Below are 15038 nucleotides of genomic sequence, written 5' to 3'. Positions count from 1 at the left end.
TATATATATATATATATATATATATATATAAGAGTAACTAATATATCTAATAGCTTTAAGTACCTAATTAGGAGGCGTTAGGTTAAAAGATAGTAGAGTCGCTCCTAATATATAAGAAGTAAACATTAATAGTTATTAGTTAGTTCTAGAAATTTAGTATAGAGGTCTAGAGGTACGCTATAGGCGACTATAAAAGTTTTAGCGCAATTAGGCTAAAAACGTATATAAGAGTACTTAACGTATCTAATAGTATTAGGTAAGTTATAGCTACCTATAGCAACCTAATAGGCTATTAACTTATATACTAGACCGGTCTTTCTAGAACTTTAGAGTATAGATCTATAGCTATATAGTAGATAACTATTAAAGGTTTAGCTAGATCGGGCTAAAACTATATATATAAGACAATATAAAGTAATAGTATCAGATTATAACTATTAGTTAATATCTATAGTAACCTAATAGGCTATTAACTCGTATACTAGACTAATCTTTCTAGAACTTTAGAGTATAGATCCGTAGCTATCTAGAAGTTAACTACGAGAGTCTTAGCTCGATTGGTAACAAACTATATATATATAGAATAACCTAATATAACCTAATAGTTTCTAGTATTAGATTGCAATTATAGCGGCGGCAGTAGGCTATTCGACTCTAAAATTTTAGTATAGGCTATAGAATACCTATTCTATAAACGCTATAAGTTACGTATCTAATATCGAATAGATAAGGATTAGAAACTATTAGATCGTTAGATATAGTAGGGTTGCCTCTAATATAGCGGATATAAATAGTATTAGTTTGTTCTTAAAGTCGGGTATATACCTAGAATAGCAAAACTAATTTATAGACTAATATAATAAAAAATCTAATTAAAAAAAAGCAAAATCAGTTTCGTTAAGAACTACGCCGACCTGCCGAAGAAGGTATTGTAGTCTTAATAAATATCGACTAGACGCGGAATAAAATATTGACTAGACGACGGGGAATTACGTTAATAGACAGACAACCCTTTTAGCCTACTCCCGTAGTAGGCGTACTCAATTATACGAAACATCTACCTGCGAGATAAACGTACGTCAGCCTTCTAATCAATATTTTTTTTAGCCCCTAGCCGATAAGCCTACTAATTAGTCATCAGAATTTAGTCAAACTTATATACCTTCTGTTAGCGGCTACTTTAGCTAAGTTAGTAGAGCGCTTCGTACGACGAATTTCAGGCGCTAAGTTGCTAGTCTAGGAACGCGCCTACGGTCCTTAAGTTCAATACTCCTAGTATTATCTAGGGAAGATAACGAGGCTGAATAATACAGGCTCTATATTAAAATAATCTTACTTTAATAATAGAATATCGAGTCTTCTAAGAGGAAGCGGAAAAACGCACCGAGGTGCTTGCTATAGCACCTATAGTCCCTAGACAGCTATACCGGTATCGACGGAATATGTATCTTCTTATAACGTTGTTATCAATGTCCCCTAAGGCATAACTAATAGATGTAATATAGATCCTAATATATCTAGAGATTAAGGGAGTATAGTATTATAAACTAGAGTCGAGCGCGAGAGTTAAGGGACAGGACGATCTTAAAGGACGATTCGGAAATAACTAAGCAGTAGGCATCCGGATAACTAAGCCTCGGCGCGGATTAACGTTAGCTCTAGCTAAACATTACTTATATATATATATATTAACTACCTACGTAAAGCACTATTCAATACTATATAATCTACTACTTTATAGCCTATAAAGTACGTTTAACGACCTCTAGCCCCGTTACCCTCGACTATACGTCCGTTACCGTTACCGCTACCGTTACCGCTACCGTTACCGCTACCGTTACTATTACTAGACGCTAAACCGTTAGTCTCGACTAATTTACTATATATAATACTACGACCGCGACCGCGACTACAACTACGGCCGTATAGACGTCTACGGCCGCGTCTACGGCTACGGCTATATACTAGCTCGGTAGTATTAACCTCTACTAACTTATTACTTACAGCTGTCTATAGTACGTCGGCTATAATAGTATACTACTAAGCCGCGAATTCGGAGTATAACGCGATAGTAGCAGCCTTCTTAGCTAACGCTATATCTTTACTAGCTACCTCTACGCTCGTTATAAGCCTATTAGTCGTCTTATTACCGCGCTTTGGCAACCGTAGTAGTAGTAGATACTAAGCCGGCTTTATAGGTACTATAAATAGAATCGCTTCTAGTAGTAAACGGTCGCGTTAAGTAGCCTATAGGCCGGTTAAGTAAACGGCTTCGAACGCTTCGAGCTTGTCTATATAGGTATTATAGTCCGTAGCTCGTAGTAATAGTAAGTAACTTAACTAGCGTAGTATAGAAGCCTATATACGATTATAACTGTCCGCGCGTTACGGTAATACCTCCTATAGTCTATCCGTCGCGGCGTCGTATTGATTCTACTAGTTCGGTATCTACTAGACGGCGTTACTAGCGTAAACGGAACGATTGCGCGTAAAGTAACAAGGATATAGTATACTATAAGTAATCGGCTTCCGTTTAATTACTATAGGTAGTAGTATATAAGTATATAGTAGTCTGTATTGTTTAACTTTACTACAATCTATATAGTAATCGCGTATCGGATACGGCTCTACTATTACTACCGAGCGCGTATAATTAGCCTTGTCTACTATACGTTTAAGGCCGAGGGCGTTATACTATAAAACTAGTAGTCTGTCGATTGTCTATATTATATATTAGCTATTAAGTTATACGAAATAACCGAGGTTATTAGCCGCTACGGCCTATAGGGGTAACCTAACGTACGTGTTTTCTTCTAACCGTTCTAAATTATTAAATAGCTTATCTAGATACTGCTTAATACCTTTAATATACTGTTCTAGTAATAAGTACGGCGGTAGATACCCCTTTATACTACGATTACCGCCTTCCGTATATTGTAACGAGCGAGCCCTATTATTCGGTAGATGCTTAATATAATACGTTACTAGTCGCTACTTAATAACGATATAGATATTACGGAAATATTTAGTATCCTCTATAGTTAATCTGTCGATAATAGCTGCCTCGAGTTTATCGGCGGCTTCGGCTATATCCGCTTATAGCTACGGCTATATAAGCGCTTTTAATTCCGTCTTCTGCTCGGCGGTATAGCCTAGTTTGCGAGCTCGCGTACGTCTTAGTACGTCGATTCGTACGGTCGATTCGTCGTCGTTAGTAGCTATAGTAACTTAGTATATCTTACTATCGGCGGCCTTAGTACGTACTATATATATAGTACCCTTGTCGATACGCTTATAAAGGTTTTAAGCCGCGTACTAATACTATTAATAGAATTACTAAATACAGCGCTAAAATAGTAACTCTAGAATAGCTACGATAAGGCCGGCTCCGGTATCTAAGATAATTACTTTATTAAGCCGATAGTTATATAGATAGTTGTTGAATACAACAAGTAGTATAAACAGCTAATCCTCTTTACTCTCTAACTTTATTAGTAAATAATATATCGGAAATAACTGTCCGGTATTAGTAACCCCTATAAATACGCTAAGTAATAGGCCGGTACGATTAGTACTAAACGTAGTATCTATCTAGAAGCTATAATCTAGTACGAATCGCGTAGTAAAGCGCGCTATACGTTACTACTAGTAAACAAGCTACTTAAGCAATGCCCGCGTAGTACTACTAGTCTATAGATTAGTAGTAAACAACTAACGGCCTTTATATTCGAATCTGAGAGTAACGAGAATACTAAGCAACGCGTTAATAATAGTATCGGCGTCGCCGGAGCTACTAAGCGTATTACCCTTAGCTAGGTTATAGTAACGTTTACGATTAAGTTAGAGTTCGTAAAGCGAGAGCTATCGGTATATAGTACTATATAATTCGTTCGTAAGTCGATACTACGCGGCCTACGCTACGGCTTTACCGAAGCTAGGTATACGTATCTCGTAGATAGCGTAAACAGACGGATTTAGCGCTAATTCGTATATATAGTCGAGTAAATTAATAGTTAGCTACTACTGTTTAACCGTTGTACCTTGCCTTAATTATACGTAACCTAGTCGGTAGTTCTATCTGTATCCCTACTATCGTACGTTTCTCGCGTTACGAACGTATAGAGTAAGTAATTCGTCGTCGCTATCGCCTATATAATCGTCGAATCCGTCGTTATTCCTAGTACTAGTTCTATAGTAAATATACTTATATATAGCTCGGCTAACGTTACTAGACGTATAGACAACTGTAAATCCTTTACTAAACGCGTAATCCTATAGCCTAGCCTTATAATAGTCGGGATTTCGGAATATCTCGCTAGTATATAGATACTTATAATAGCGTAGATCTATAGTATCGATAAACTCGCGGACAGCCGGTATACGGCTCTTAGCAAGTAGTAAATATAGAATCTACGTTAGATAGGGCTACGGTACTAGGAGTTCTATATAGAAGATAGATAGTAAGTAAAACTTAACCTTCTTACTACTACGTCCTTTGTCGATAGTTACTTCTATAGCGGCTAGCTCCGGCTGCTACCGTAAGGTAGGGTATTTAGGTAGCAATAACTTAGCGTTGTCGTCGACTATAGTATTATCGATTATAATAGTATTAGAGGTATGCTTGCCTTAGTACAGCTATAGCTATAGACTAATCGGATTGTCCGGCGTAGGTAACTCGTTGAATATACTAGTATTATTCTACGCTAGATCGTAACAGTTCTCCTTTTAATTAGTTAATAGCTCTTAATTAGTTAATAGCTCTCGATTAGGGAATATCTCTTCTAATAGCTTAATACGGCGGAAGCCGTTCGGTAGTATAGTAAACAGTAAAGATAGATCTAGTAGATAGAAGCTCGTATCGGTATCGTTATTAATAAAGAGGCTATTATTCGGGCCGTTCGGCTCGTTCGTAGCTCCTGTTTCGTAGTTTATTATAGTACTTATAAACCGAGAGCTATATCTCGTACGTTTGTAGGCTAAATCTAGTAATTTTCGCGGTATAGTGTCTATATAAGTATATAGAAGCAATTAGAGAGGTATATATATATATATCGTTATATAGAAGTAAAGATATTCGGTATTATAGGTATTGTAGATATTGTAGGAAAAGTCTGTATAGCAAGTAAGGTCAACCGGAACTACGTTACTCTGCGCCGAGCTATGACTTACACGCTGCGCTGTGACTCATACGTGCTTAGTCATCCGGATGCCCACCACACGTGCTTAGTCATTTCCGAATCGTCCTTTCAGATCGTCCTGTCCCTTGACTCTCGCGAGTCGAGCGGTGGTCTTGGCGCTCAGAACATCCTTGACCTCACCATACAGTACATCGTACATGTACATAGTTACCATTTCCTTGCCTCTCTTGCCTCTACCGCACCGAGCGAGCGCATCACCGACTATGCTTTCCCGCCGCGCTCCAACGACGCGAATACTGTCTCTCCGCCCTCTCCGCCCACCAAACCGTTCTCTCCGCCCCCACCCCCGCTCCCATCGACCCTTCACGCAAATCAGCCCGGCGCGCCCCCAGCTGCCATATCTTGCGCAGACCCATCAGCGCCCGCTCAATGGGCCCTCTGGTCAGCTGGCCCGCCTCTTGTCCAGCAGCAACCGCACCTTCGTCAAGCAGCAGTTCGTGCTCGCTGCGAAATGGACTGCTTTGGGCTGGACCTTTCTCGTCCTCGGCGGGATTGCCTACTTTGGAGTTAACATTGAAATGGACGAGCACACCAATGCCACACCGAGCGAGTGGCGATGGTCGACGCGACAGGCGCTGAGGGCGGCGCGAGTCTTCGCCGACGAGGAGCAGAGCGTACGGAGTGGAAGTGGCATTGTGGACTGGGCCAAAGTCGGCACCACGGCCCTGAAGATTCTGGTGAGACTCGAAGACGAGACTCGTGAAGGAAAGGGCGTGCATCACGTGTTGGGGGACAACGAGGGCGACATCCTTATTCCGGGTGTTGGCAAAGCTGGGCCTGACATTAGCGAGAAGAGCTGGCCGTGGAGAGCGGGCTACACCGAAGTGTTGATGCTGTGCGCAAAGGCTGCCGAGCATCTCGATGGGATGGTGCTGGATCAGACAAGAGGTCTGGTCTTCCCTCGGGCTGTCATGATCGGACCCTCGAACCCGGATCCCAGACCGACGCCACCATATATGAAGGCCGCGCCGAGGGAAGAGGACTGTGTTCGACCATTCCCACCACCTGAGACTTTCTATATGAAGATCATTACAGGAACCGGCTTTACCACGGGACAGCAGCTGGATGCGGCGTTGGGATATGCCAACTGGCTGGAAATTCAGGGAACCAACGACGCCGCAATGGAGATGTACAAGTGGGGCGTTGACATTGCAAAGGCTGGCTTGAGGGCTGAACTGGGATATGCCGACGTTCTCGACGAACAGACAAATGTGCTCAACGAATCAGCTTCTGCAAGCATCACGCCCAACATACTCAGAGCAACCACCGCTTTGGCCAGCCATCATGCCAGAACAGGTCATGTCGATCAAGCTCTGCCGATACTGCTTTCGGTACTCCGCGCAAGACGGACCGCACCAGTGTCGCCATTCCCACCGCCTTCTCAATCATCCAAACCATCAGGTTCGGACATTTGGAGTCTTATCTTCGTGCCACCAAAGTTCCCGGATCCTCCACCAAGTGGAGACATCCCCATAGTACGAGCGACTGCGCAACCTACCTGTGCAGAAAGCGAGCTCATGCTCTACATCGGCGAGATCCTCTTCGCAGCCTCCAGCTCTGACACTGAAGAAGGTCTCAGCTGGACGAAGCAAGCAGTCACCATTGCCGACAGTCAGCTGTCAAATCCCGCAGTCGTCGAATCCAAGAATGTCGAAGCCGAAGTCGAGAGAAAAAAGTGCAAAGAATGTCTGCTCACTGGTGTCGAAAATTGGCAGCTCATGTTGCAGCGAATCAGTGACCAGCCAGAGGCTGCTGTAAGCAAACCGAGCACGTGGAAGTTCTGGCAGAGTGGTGGCGCTATTGCAGCTTCGCCAGCTCGCAGGGAAGAACTAGCTGCTGAGCAGACGCGCATTGACGCAATCAAGGATCGCATCATTCGAGAAGGCATGAACCAGAGTGTCAGTGGTGGGCAGAATACGGGCATCTGGTTCGGATGAAATTTCCAGCTCAACAACAGCACGAGTTCTCTGTGAGGGGGACCAAGATGGGCAATGCCATGGTGTCACAAGCAATGCCATGGTGTCACAATCGTAGTTAGGGATGACGCTGCGAAGAGACCGCCTATGGAGTTCAGCCAAAGCCGAGTACTTACCGCGCTGCACATCAAAGCCTGCGGACATTGGGAACGCTGTGCTCGTGCCTGTATTCTCATGCAGTCTCATCATACTAGCGTTGATTGAAGGCTATCTCGACTCGCTGGATCCACCAGCGCAAGGGGTACATGTAGGAGGAAGTTTCGAGGTTTGAATTGGTCATCGCAACCCAAGGGGATAGCAGTAATCCCTTGTTATAAGCCGTCCTACTTACATCATGCCGACTTCTCGAGTCTCTATACTTCACTGCTTTATGCAATAGAGTATAAAGATATCTAACAGTTGAGAGGCCCGACTATAGCCTCTTTTCCTCCTGCAAAGCTTTGCTAGGGAGCCTGCCGCCTCTATAGGCTTACAGCGCCCCCGCAAGTCTAATCACAAGCCAACAGAGCACGACACAGATTCTCATTGTTACCAATGCTTTAGAATCAAGCAACAGGCATACCTGCTGCATGTGTCCAGCGTAGAACGATGTTGACTGGGACTAGCTTGGTGACGGAAGGCCAAAGTGGCCAATTCTTATGAACGTACCTTACCTCACAATTCTACGGTATACAGCACCTTTCTTTGATTCTGCACCTTACCGTTACTACCTTACCGCTGTTGTATATAGTCTACCTTGCCGCCGCCGCTGCCGTAATATATATATTGTAGTCTATATTCTCCGCTACCCCCGCTACCTCCGCTGCCCCCGCTACCTCCGCTACCCCTACTGCCTCCGCTGCCTCCGCTACCTCCGCTGCCTCCGCTACTTCCGCTACCCCTACTACCTCCGCTGCCTCTACTACCTCTACTGCCCCCGCTACCTACCTTACTATTACTCGCGCTTATACCTCGCCGTTATAGTAGAACCGTTAGCTCGGTAGGGTATAGTAACGGTAGTTGTAGTCGTAGTCGTAGTCGTAGTCGTAGTAGTAGTAGTAGTAGTAGTAGTAGTAGTAGTAGTAGTAGTAATATATATATATATATATAGTAATAGCGACGGCGGCGGAGTAGCGGCGACGGTAAGGTAAGGTACCGTATACGGCGACGGTAAGGTAGTAACGGCAAGGTAAGGTAGTAACGGTAAGGTAAGGTAGTAACGGTTAGGTATAGAATCAAAGAAAGGTACTGTATACAGTAGATTTATAAGGTAAGGTACATTTATAAGAGTTGGCCACTTTGGCCTTCCGTCCTTAGTGTCTGCTCTTTGACTATTCCTATTATAGACTCCTCGGGTATCGAATATAAACTGTTTACTCCGTATCGTCCTTAAAGTAGCGGATTCAGTCGAGACTGTTATAGGGAATAGTGCTTGTTAGCATATCGATAGAAACGTACACTCTTGACCGAACGATCAAAGCTACTGTGCGATGTACTATCTTAAGCACCATTATGCCCAGCTATACTTTTGCGTACCTAGCCATGCATTGGACTGTATACTCAAGCAGAGTCAAATACAAGCTTTGTCGCCAGTGCAAATGCTACGTTGGCAAGCAAAGTACATGTGTATCCCCTCAAGACCTGGAACGTGACGCCTTCCCAAGCGGATAGCGACGACGGTGCCACCGCAGTGACCCTGCTACACAGTATCACTGATGACAAGCGTCCACGCCGCAAGAACAATGCTCGCCGCGCAGACAATATTCTGTGTAGCTCTGCTGTGGACCAGTCTGTTGATTTTCTGCAGTTCCTGCAGGTATCGAACGATAGACCCAGCATGGGAATGTGTGACCTCGAAACAAGGCCTGTCTAGATAGTTGATGTATGTTGCAGGATGGTCAGTGGACGGGATTCATGAAATCGATGCCTTCAGACACTGTCTCGGCAGTCAGACATCCTACTCTGGCGTTGTGTGCGATTTGCAACTTTCTTGGGAGTAGCCTGCGATATGTTGCGATGGATGCGATATATGGTCTTTTTAGCACGTTTCAGCACGGATGTCGCATACGATTTTCTATTCCTCACGAGCTCAGGCAGGTTGTCTGCACAGTTGAGCATGGAGTAAGTGTAACTGGGCGGTAGTTCCTCAAATCTGTTGAGTGCTACAACAGCTGCTGCTGCTCGTAAATGACCTGACTGCACATGGCCTGCTGATGGTGTATTGAGTTCTGTCGTATATCGATATGCTCATACTCCATCAGCTAGCGTCACTATGCGTTGCAGTAGCAAGTCCTGGAGTGGGCACAACGCTGCTATGTGCAGGATTCAGGAAGGTTCTTGAGAAACTCTCTCTATCCAGTGTCCTGGTTGTTCCTGAACCACGCGTGCCATTGACGCTGTAAGTACGCAGGAACCTCCTCCAGTGCCGATTGTATTCTTTTCCGGCAAACATGCCAATCACCCGAGAGGAAGCCGAGGAGCTTCAAACCATCATTGCGGATGTCGAAGCTCATGCATCCAATACCAGCAAAGAGGCACATGCCGATGTCGACCTAGAGCACCTAGCAGTACAGATTCAAAACTTGCTGCAGTCTTCCAGAAAATACGTGATCAAGCATCACGCCAACGACAGTAGTGACCCACAGGCACCGACCACAGGCACCGATACGCCGCCCACGATTGCGACCAGTAGCTGTCCAACCCCGACCAGAGACACTGTAGGGACACAGAGTATCAACAATGATGTCGTTCGCCAGCTGATATCGCTCGCAGTTGCTCAGAACACCGTTATCCGTCTTGCAATCCACGACCTACTTCCCATCATCAAAACCATCATCTGGCTCTAGGCGACTCAAACTAAGCTGTCCATGGAGAGCTGAAGTGAATGAACCCACGGACTTGGCAGTCCCTGCGACAATTTCAGAAGACTTTTCAGAGGATCGCCAGCTTCAGCATCCGCGAACTAGAGCCTCCAGCCTGACCTTACAGCACATGGACGCGAATGCAACGCGGCCTCGCAGGTTCTCGCTCCCGGAGGTGTTCGATCAGGAAACCATTCCGGACTGGTTCCAATCAACTAGCCGCCACCGAGGAGATCTCATCGTACCAGTCTCTGACACCACCATCAGCATTGTAGGGGATTCACGTCTCAGGATAGAGGACGAGATCGAGCAGGTTCCCAGCAATAGCTTTGTTGGTGGAGCGAAGCCTGCGAGAAACAAACTCCGGAAGAAGAGGCGGCCGGAGAGTACGAAGTCGGAGAAGACGACGGCACGAGATGTCAGTCAGGACTCCCAAGCCAGCGTGTGGAGTCGAGCACGAGAGTCCTTCGTCTCCACGTACTGCCCCTCTGAAGCTCCCCCTCTTATCCTACCCACCGGACCAACCGACAACGAGAAGATGTTGTACCTCAAGACGAACCGCCTTGGACTCTACACATTCGGTGTGTTCTCCTTTTTGAGCTTGTCCGTTGGCATGTGGCTTTTTGTCGTCAGCTTTTACGCCTTTTACTGGTTTGGTGCCGTCGTCTTCCTTCTGCAGATGTATCTTGTCATCTCGTACACGGTGAGCATCTGTGGCAAGGACTATGATGTTCAAAAGCACGAGAAGATCCTCGAGGAACATGCTGTCAATGCGGTTACGGCTCCGACGGTCGATATATATCTGCCTTGCTGCAAAGAGCCCATTGAGATCCTGGAAAACACGTATAAACACATCCAGCAGCTCCAGTACCCGAAAAATCAGCTGAAGGTCTATGTCCTGGACGACGGAGGCTCGGACGCCGTTCATGCATTGGCAACACAATGCCGCTTCCACTACATCTGCCGGGAGGACCGTCCCCGGCTCAAGAAGGCTGGAAACCTCAGATGGGCCTTTGCTCGAACTGAAGGCGACTTCTTCACCATTTTCGATGCTGACTTTTGTCCACGACCTGACTTTCTGCAGGAAACCATACCCATTCACCAAGCCAGACCAGACACGGCCATTGTGCAGACCCCGCAGTTCTTCCGCACATCCACCGACCAGACATGGGTCGAGCAAGGAGCTGGAGCGGTTCAAGAATTATTCTATCGAGTCGTCCAGATCAATCGGAATCGTTTTGGTGCATCAATCTGCGTCGGCAGCAATGCTGTGTATCGGCGAGCAGCACTAGTTGAGGTAGGGGGTACGGCAGAGATTGGCTTCTCAGAGGATGTCCACACCGGCTTTTACGCCATCAATCGAGGCTGGAAAGTCCGGTATTTGCCTCTTTGTCTGGCTTGTGGGATATGTCCCGACACACCGCGCGCGTTCTTCAGTCAGCAGATGCGGTGGTGCATGGTATGTATGTCCATAATGCATCGACTGGCGTGGGATGTACTGTACTGACTGACGTACCTGGTCTGAGGACGCAGGGTTCCACCACGTTGCTCACCAACATGGCCTTCTGGCGCTCTGACATGGGCTGGATACAGAAGATCTGCTACCTTTCCGGCATGATGTACTACAGCGCCATTTCGCTTTCCATCTTCATCAACCCGCTGCCTGGCATCTTTATGCTCTGGTGTCGCCCGCAGTACGTGCGCTACTACAACCTCGCCTTCGCAATCCCGTCCATCGTGTATTCCCTGGTTGCCATCCGGTGCTGGAGTAAAGCGCGGTATGGCTTTAATGTACAATTCGTAATGGTGATCCAGTCATATGCCTACTTGACTGCCATCAAGGACCGAATGTTCGGCCGATCTCTGGCGTGGGTGCCATCTGGGGACACGAAAGCACACAAGAATGACAAGTACCGCAACATGAGGTGAGTTGTGCGTGCATTGTTACTGCATCGTGATTTTGGGACGTTGTGACACCGCCCGCCTTCTTCCCGCTGACCCATACACAGGATACTCGCATGGTGCTGGTCACTGACTGTCGTGGGCGCCGTGACTGGAGGCACCGCATACCAGATCATTCGAGGCCTGCCATGGTACGACTGTTTGCCGTTGATCGTGCTCGACACCTTCAACCTGTTCTTGGCTCATCGTTTTTTGTTATGGAGTGGAAAAATCTGATCTTGATACGAGATCTGTCTGGCATGTATAATGAAGTGTTGCACCGAGACGTTTGTAGACGGGATTGCATAAGGTATTGGAAGGTCTATCAGGTGAAGAGAAGTGTGGTAGTAGGAGGTAAGGTAGTAGAGTTATATTCCCGGCGGGACGATCCGTCGGCTTTACTGCGGTGCCAAGCAACAGTGACCGGGCTGTTGTAATAGTCTAGTAGGAGGTAAGGTACTCTGTCTGGTAGGTATCCTCGCAATTGAGAGACAAATTTATCGTCTTGGAATATATCTGTTCCCGTTTCCGCCAATGCTGTATGGAGAATGTTTTCAGTTGCGAGATTGAGTCCCCGCTTCTATCTTTTCAAAAACCACGAAGAGAAACCGGGGGGGGGGGGGGGGGGAGGAAGTCGCAGCTTCAATGCCTTCGTTGCCGCGCTCGGAGGCGGTGTCATTTCCAGCTTGTCATAGTACAAGTTCAGGTTCATAATCTACGCTGCCAGAGATGCAGACTCGGTAGGTGGGACAATGGACGAGTAGGGAGCTGGGTCGGCCGTGTGCGTGGTATTTGCAGGCCCTGTAGTCGTCGAATTTGCGGTGACGGGCTTCCTACCATCTGCCATCGCGAGGCCACTGATCGCTCGCTCGAAGTAGGCGAGCGACGGACCGGGCTGGTAGTATGGTACCTGCACCGGATCTGGATCAGTTTTCGACGTCGTTTCTCTCTCTCTCCCTCCCTCCCTCTCTCTCTCTCTCTATGACACTCAGCTTACTTGATGTCCAGCTTCGTAGATTCTGGTGAAGCTGAAGTTGCCGTATTCGCGAACTTCGCCAGCTTGAACGTTGCCCGGTGCCCAGACGAATGGCTCATATCCGGCAGCATTGAATTGCTCGGTGTGAGCGTAACTGATCTGCTTGCTGACTGCTTCGCCGCCGAACCAATTACAAGCGTAGTCTGATATTGACGGTGATGATGATAATGATGACAATGGTCAACGCGAGTGATTGAAAGCAAGAGAAAAAGAAAAACCTACCAGCGTCGCCGTACACCAAGGACACGCGCACACCGCTGTCGAGGATTTCCTCCAAATCTCGAAGGAAATTGGGATATGCAAAGTCACCCGTTTGGCGGAATTCGAAATATACGTCTTCGTTGATGCTGGAGTAATTGAGACGAACACCAATGGCCTCTTGGATCTCAGGCAGGCCAAGGTAGTCCTCAAAGTAAGTGGGCGGCGTAGGATCGTCGCGAGGCAGACGAATGTCGAATCTTTGACGTCCACTGTAGGCATCATAGACTCCTTTCACATTGTCGTAACACATTGCGGTAGCTTCATTGCACTTATCAACCACGGTAATCTGAGATGATGCAGAGGTTGTGATCTTGCCATTGACGAGGCCTCCAGGAGTGTCTCGAGCAGCAGCTGCGCACCTTACAAGTCGATCCTTGCATCCATTGATCATATTGAGGGCAAATTTGGCATAGCTGTAGACGGTATCGTTGTACGCCACGATCCCGTAGGTGTTGTTGACTGCGAACTCGGGATAATGTTCCGCTTGAATGGCCTCACTGATGATGGCATTGATCAATCCAAGAGAGTTGAAAGTCAGGGGATATCCCGAGATGCTGCCATTTACAATTCTCTCGTTTTGGTCATAGAAGTACTTGAAGAATGAAGGTCCGTAGTGCCCACCGTAAGACTCGGTCCAGAGGTTGAAGTTCTTGGGCTTGGCAGATTTGACGTCTGGAAAGTATGGCAGAGCTGACAGGAAACCCTGCAGAATATGCCATGCAGCAACAGCGGCAATGTCAGTGGTATTGATGTCCCCTTCTCGAATTGGGTCGGACAATGGATAGGTGGTCGTAGTAGAGTTATGGTCACTCCCGAGCTCGGTACTGTGGTCGTCGGCCTGGTAGGAGAAGCCGACGCCAACTGGCTGGCTGAGGAACAGCAGGTTTGACACTTCGTTCCAACTGTATGGATTGAGAACGCTGGTCAAATTTTCGGTGATGGTGCATGGCCCCATCTCCTGGAACAGTCCCACCAAAGAGTCAGCTCCCGGACCTGTGCATAGACATTGAAGCAGGGGTCAGCAGATATTGTATCGTGACTCCGGGTGCAAATGTTCCCCCACCTCCATTCAGCCACAATGTCAAGTCATCGTTGGCAGGATCTCTCCGGGATGCGAAGAACCAAAAGAAGGCGTGCACGTTGGGTGCAATGTCAATGTAGCCGGAGTAGCTCGCAACGCCTTCTGTCGTCTCACAAACACCACTTTTCCCCGGCTCCTTGTATCGAATGGTTACATTCGTCGGGGTCGTGAATGTCTGGAAATCGGAAGCATGGGTGGGAAAGTATTGTCGCCTGAGATTCTGCGGTTTGGGGTGCGGGTGGAATTGCGATGCCAGGGAAGCGGTGACAATCGACCACGAGGACAGGATCAGGGCCAGCACTTGACGACCCAGCATCATACCTTAGTGGAGGCTGTTGTCCTAGTGCTGGCACGAGGGCTCATGCAGCACCGTATCCGTGTGGTCTGGTACCTTATATCACCACACGGTCGGACGTCGGAATCGGCAGCATCTGGTTCGGTATCCTGATCAATACAGTGGATGTATATGTACCTTAATTGCCTACCCTATAGGTACACTGGTACATGAAGTTGTCTCTGGGGCCTTATAGCGGGAGTAGGGAAGACGCGAATGCGACTTGGAGCACGAGCAAATGGACTGGTGCGTTCACGAGTGGGAGGGAGATGTATGAGGTATCGCACCTCTGGTATCGTGGCCACTATTGTATACCTATGTAGACAACTTACTGCCTCTTGGCCTCCCTTCATCAAACCCTCTCCCCTCAT

At 47.0% G+C, this 15038-nt stretch overlaps 3 protein-coding genes across 3 annotated transcripts; 2 read left to right on the top strand and 1 right to left on the bottom strand.

Annotated features, from left to right (window-relative positions):
- Positions 1-5401: 5401 nt before the first annotated feature.
- Positions 5402-7849, top strand: SEPMUDRAFT_159510 (uncharacterized protein; the record flags this gene model as incomplete). The annotated part of the gene is made up of 1 exon (XM_016907852.1): positions 5402-7849. One exon carries the CDS (start codon positions 5402-5404, stop codon positions 7133-7135), a length of 1734 nt encoding a protein of 577 aa, XP_016756059.1. The 3' UTR covers positions 7136-7849.
- Positions 7850-9091: 1242 nt separating this feature from the next.
- On the top strand, positions 9092-12192 carry SEPMUDRAFT_74533 (glycosyltransferase family 2 protein; the record flags this gene model as incomplete). The annotated part of the gene is made up of 3 exons (XM_016910069.1): positions 9092-11473; positions 11548-11939; positions 12024-12192. Exons 1-3 carry the CDS (start codon positions 10145-10147, stop codon positions 12190-12192), a joined length of 1890 nt encoding a protein of 629 aa, XP_016756058.1. The 5' UTR covers positions 9092-10144.
- Positions 12193-12670: 478 nt separating this feature from the next.
- Positions 12671-14649, bottom strand: SEPMUDRAFT_54493 (carboxypeptidase S1; the record flags this gene model as incomplete). The annotated part of the gene is made up of 4 exons (XM_016909300.1): positions 12671-12865; positions 12953-13134; positions 13214-14245; positions 14316-14649. 4 exons carry the CDS (start codon positions 14647-14649, stop codon positions 12671-12673), a joined length of 1743 nt encoding a protein of 580 aa, XP_016756057.1.
- Between the last annotated feature and the right edge of the window lie 389 nt (positions 14650-15038).

This window comes from Sphaerulina musiva (genome assembly GCF_000320565.1).
Source record: "Sphaerulina musiva SO2202 unplaced genomic scaffold SEPMUscaffold_13, whole genome shotgun sequence".
Taxonomy (NCBI): domain Eukaryota; kingdom Fungi; phylum Ascomycota; class Dothideomycetes; order Mycosphaerellales; family Mycosphaerellaceae; genus Sphaerulina; species Sphaerulina musiva.
This window is presented reverse-complemented; position numbering and strand designations above follow the sequence as displayed.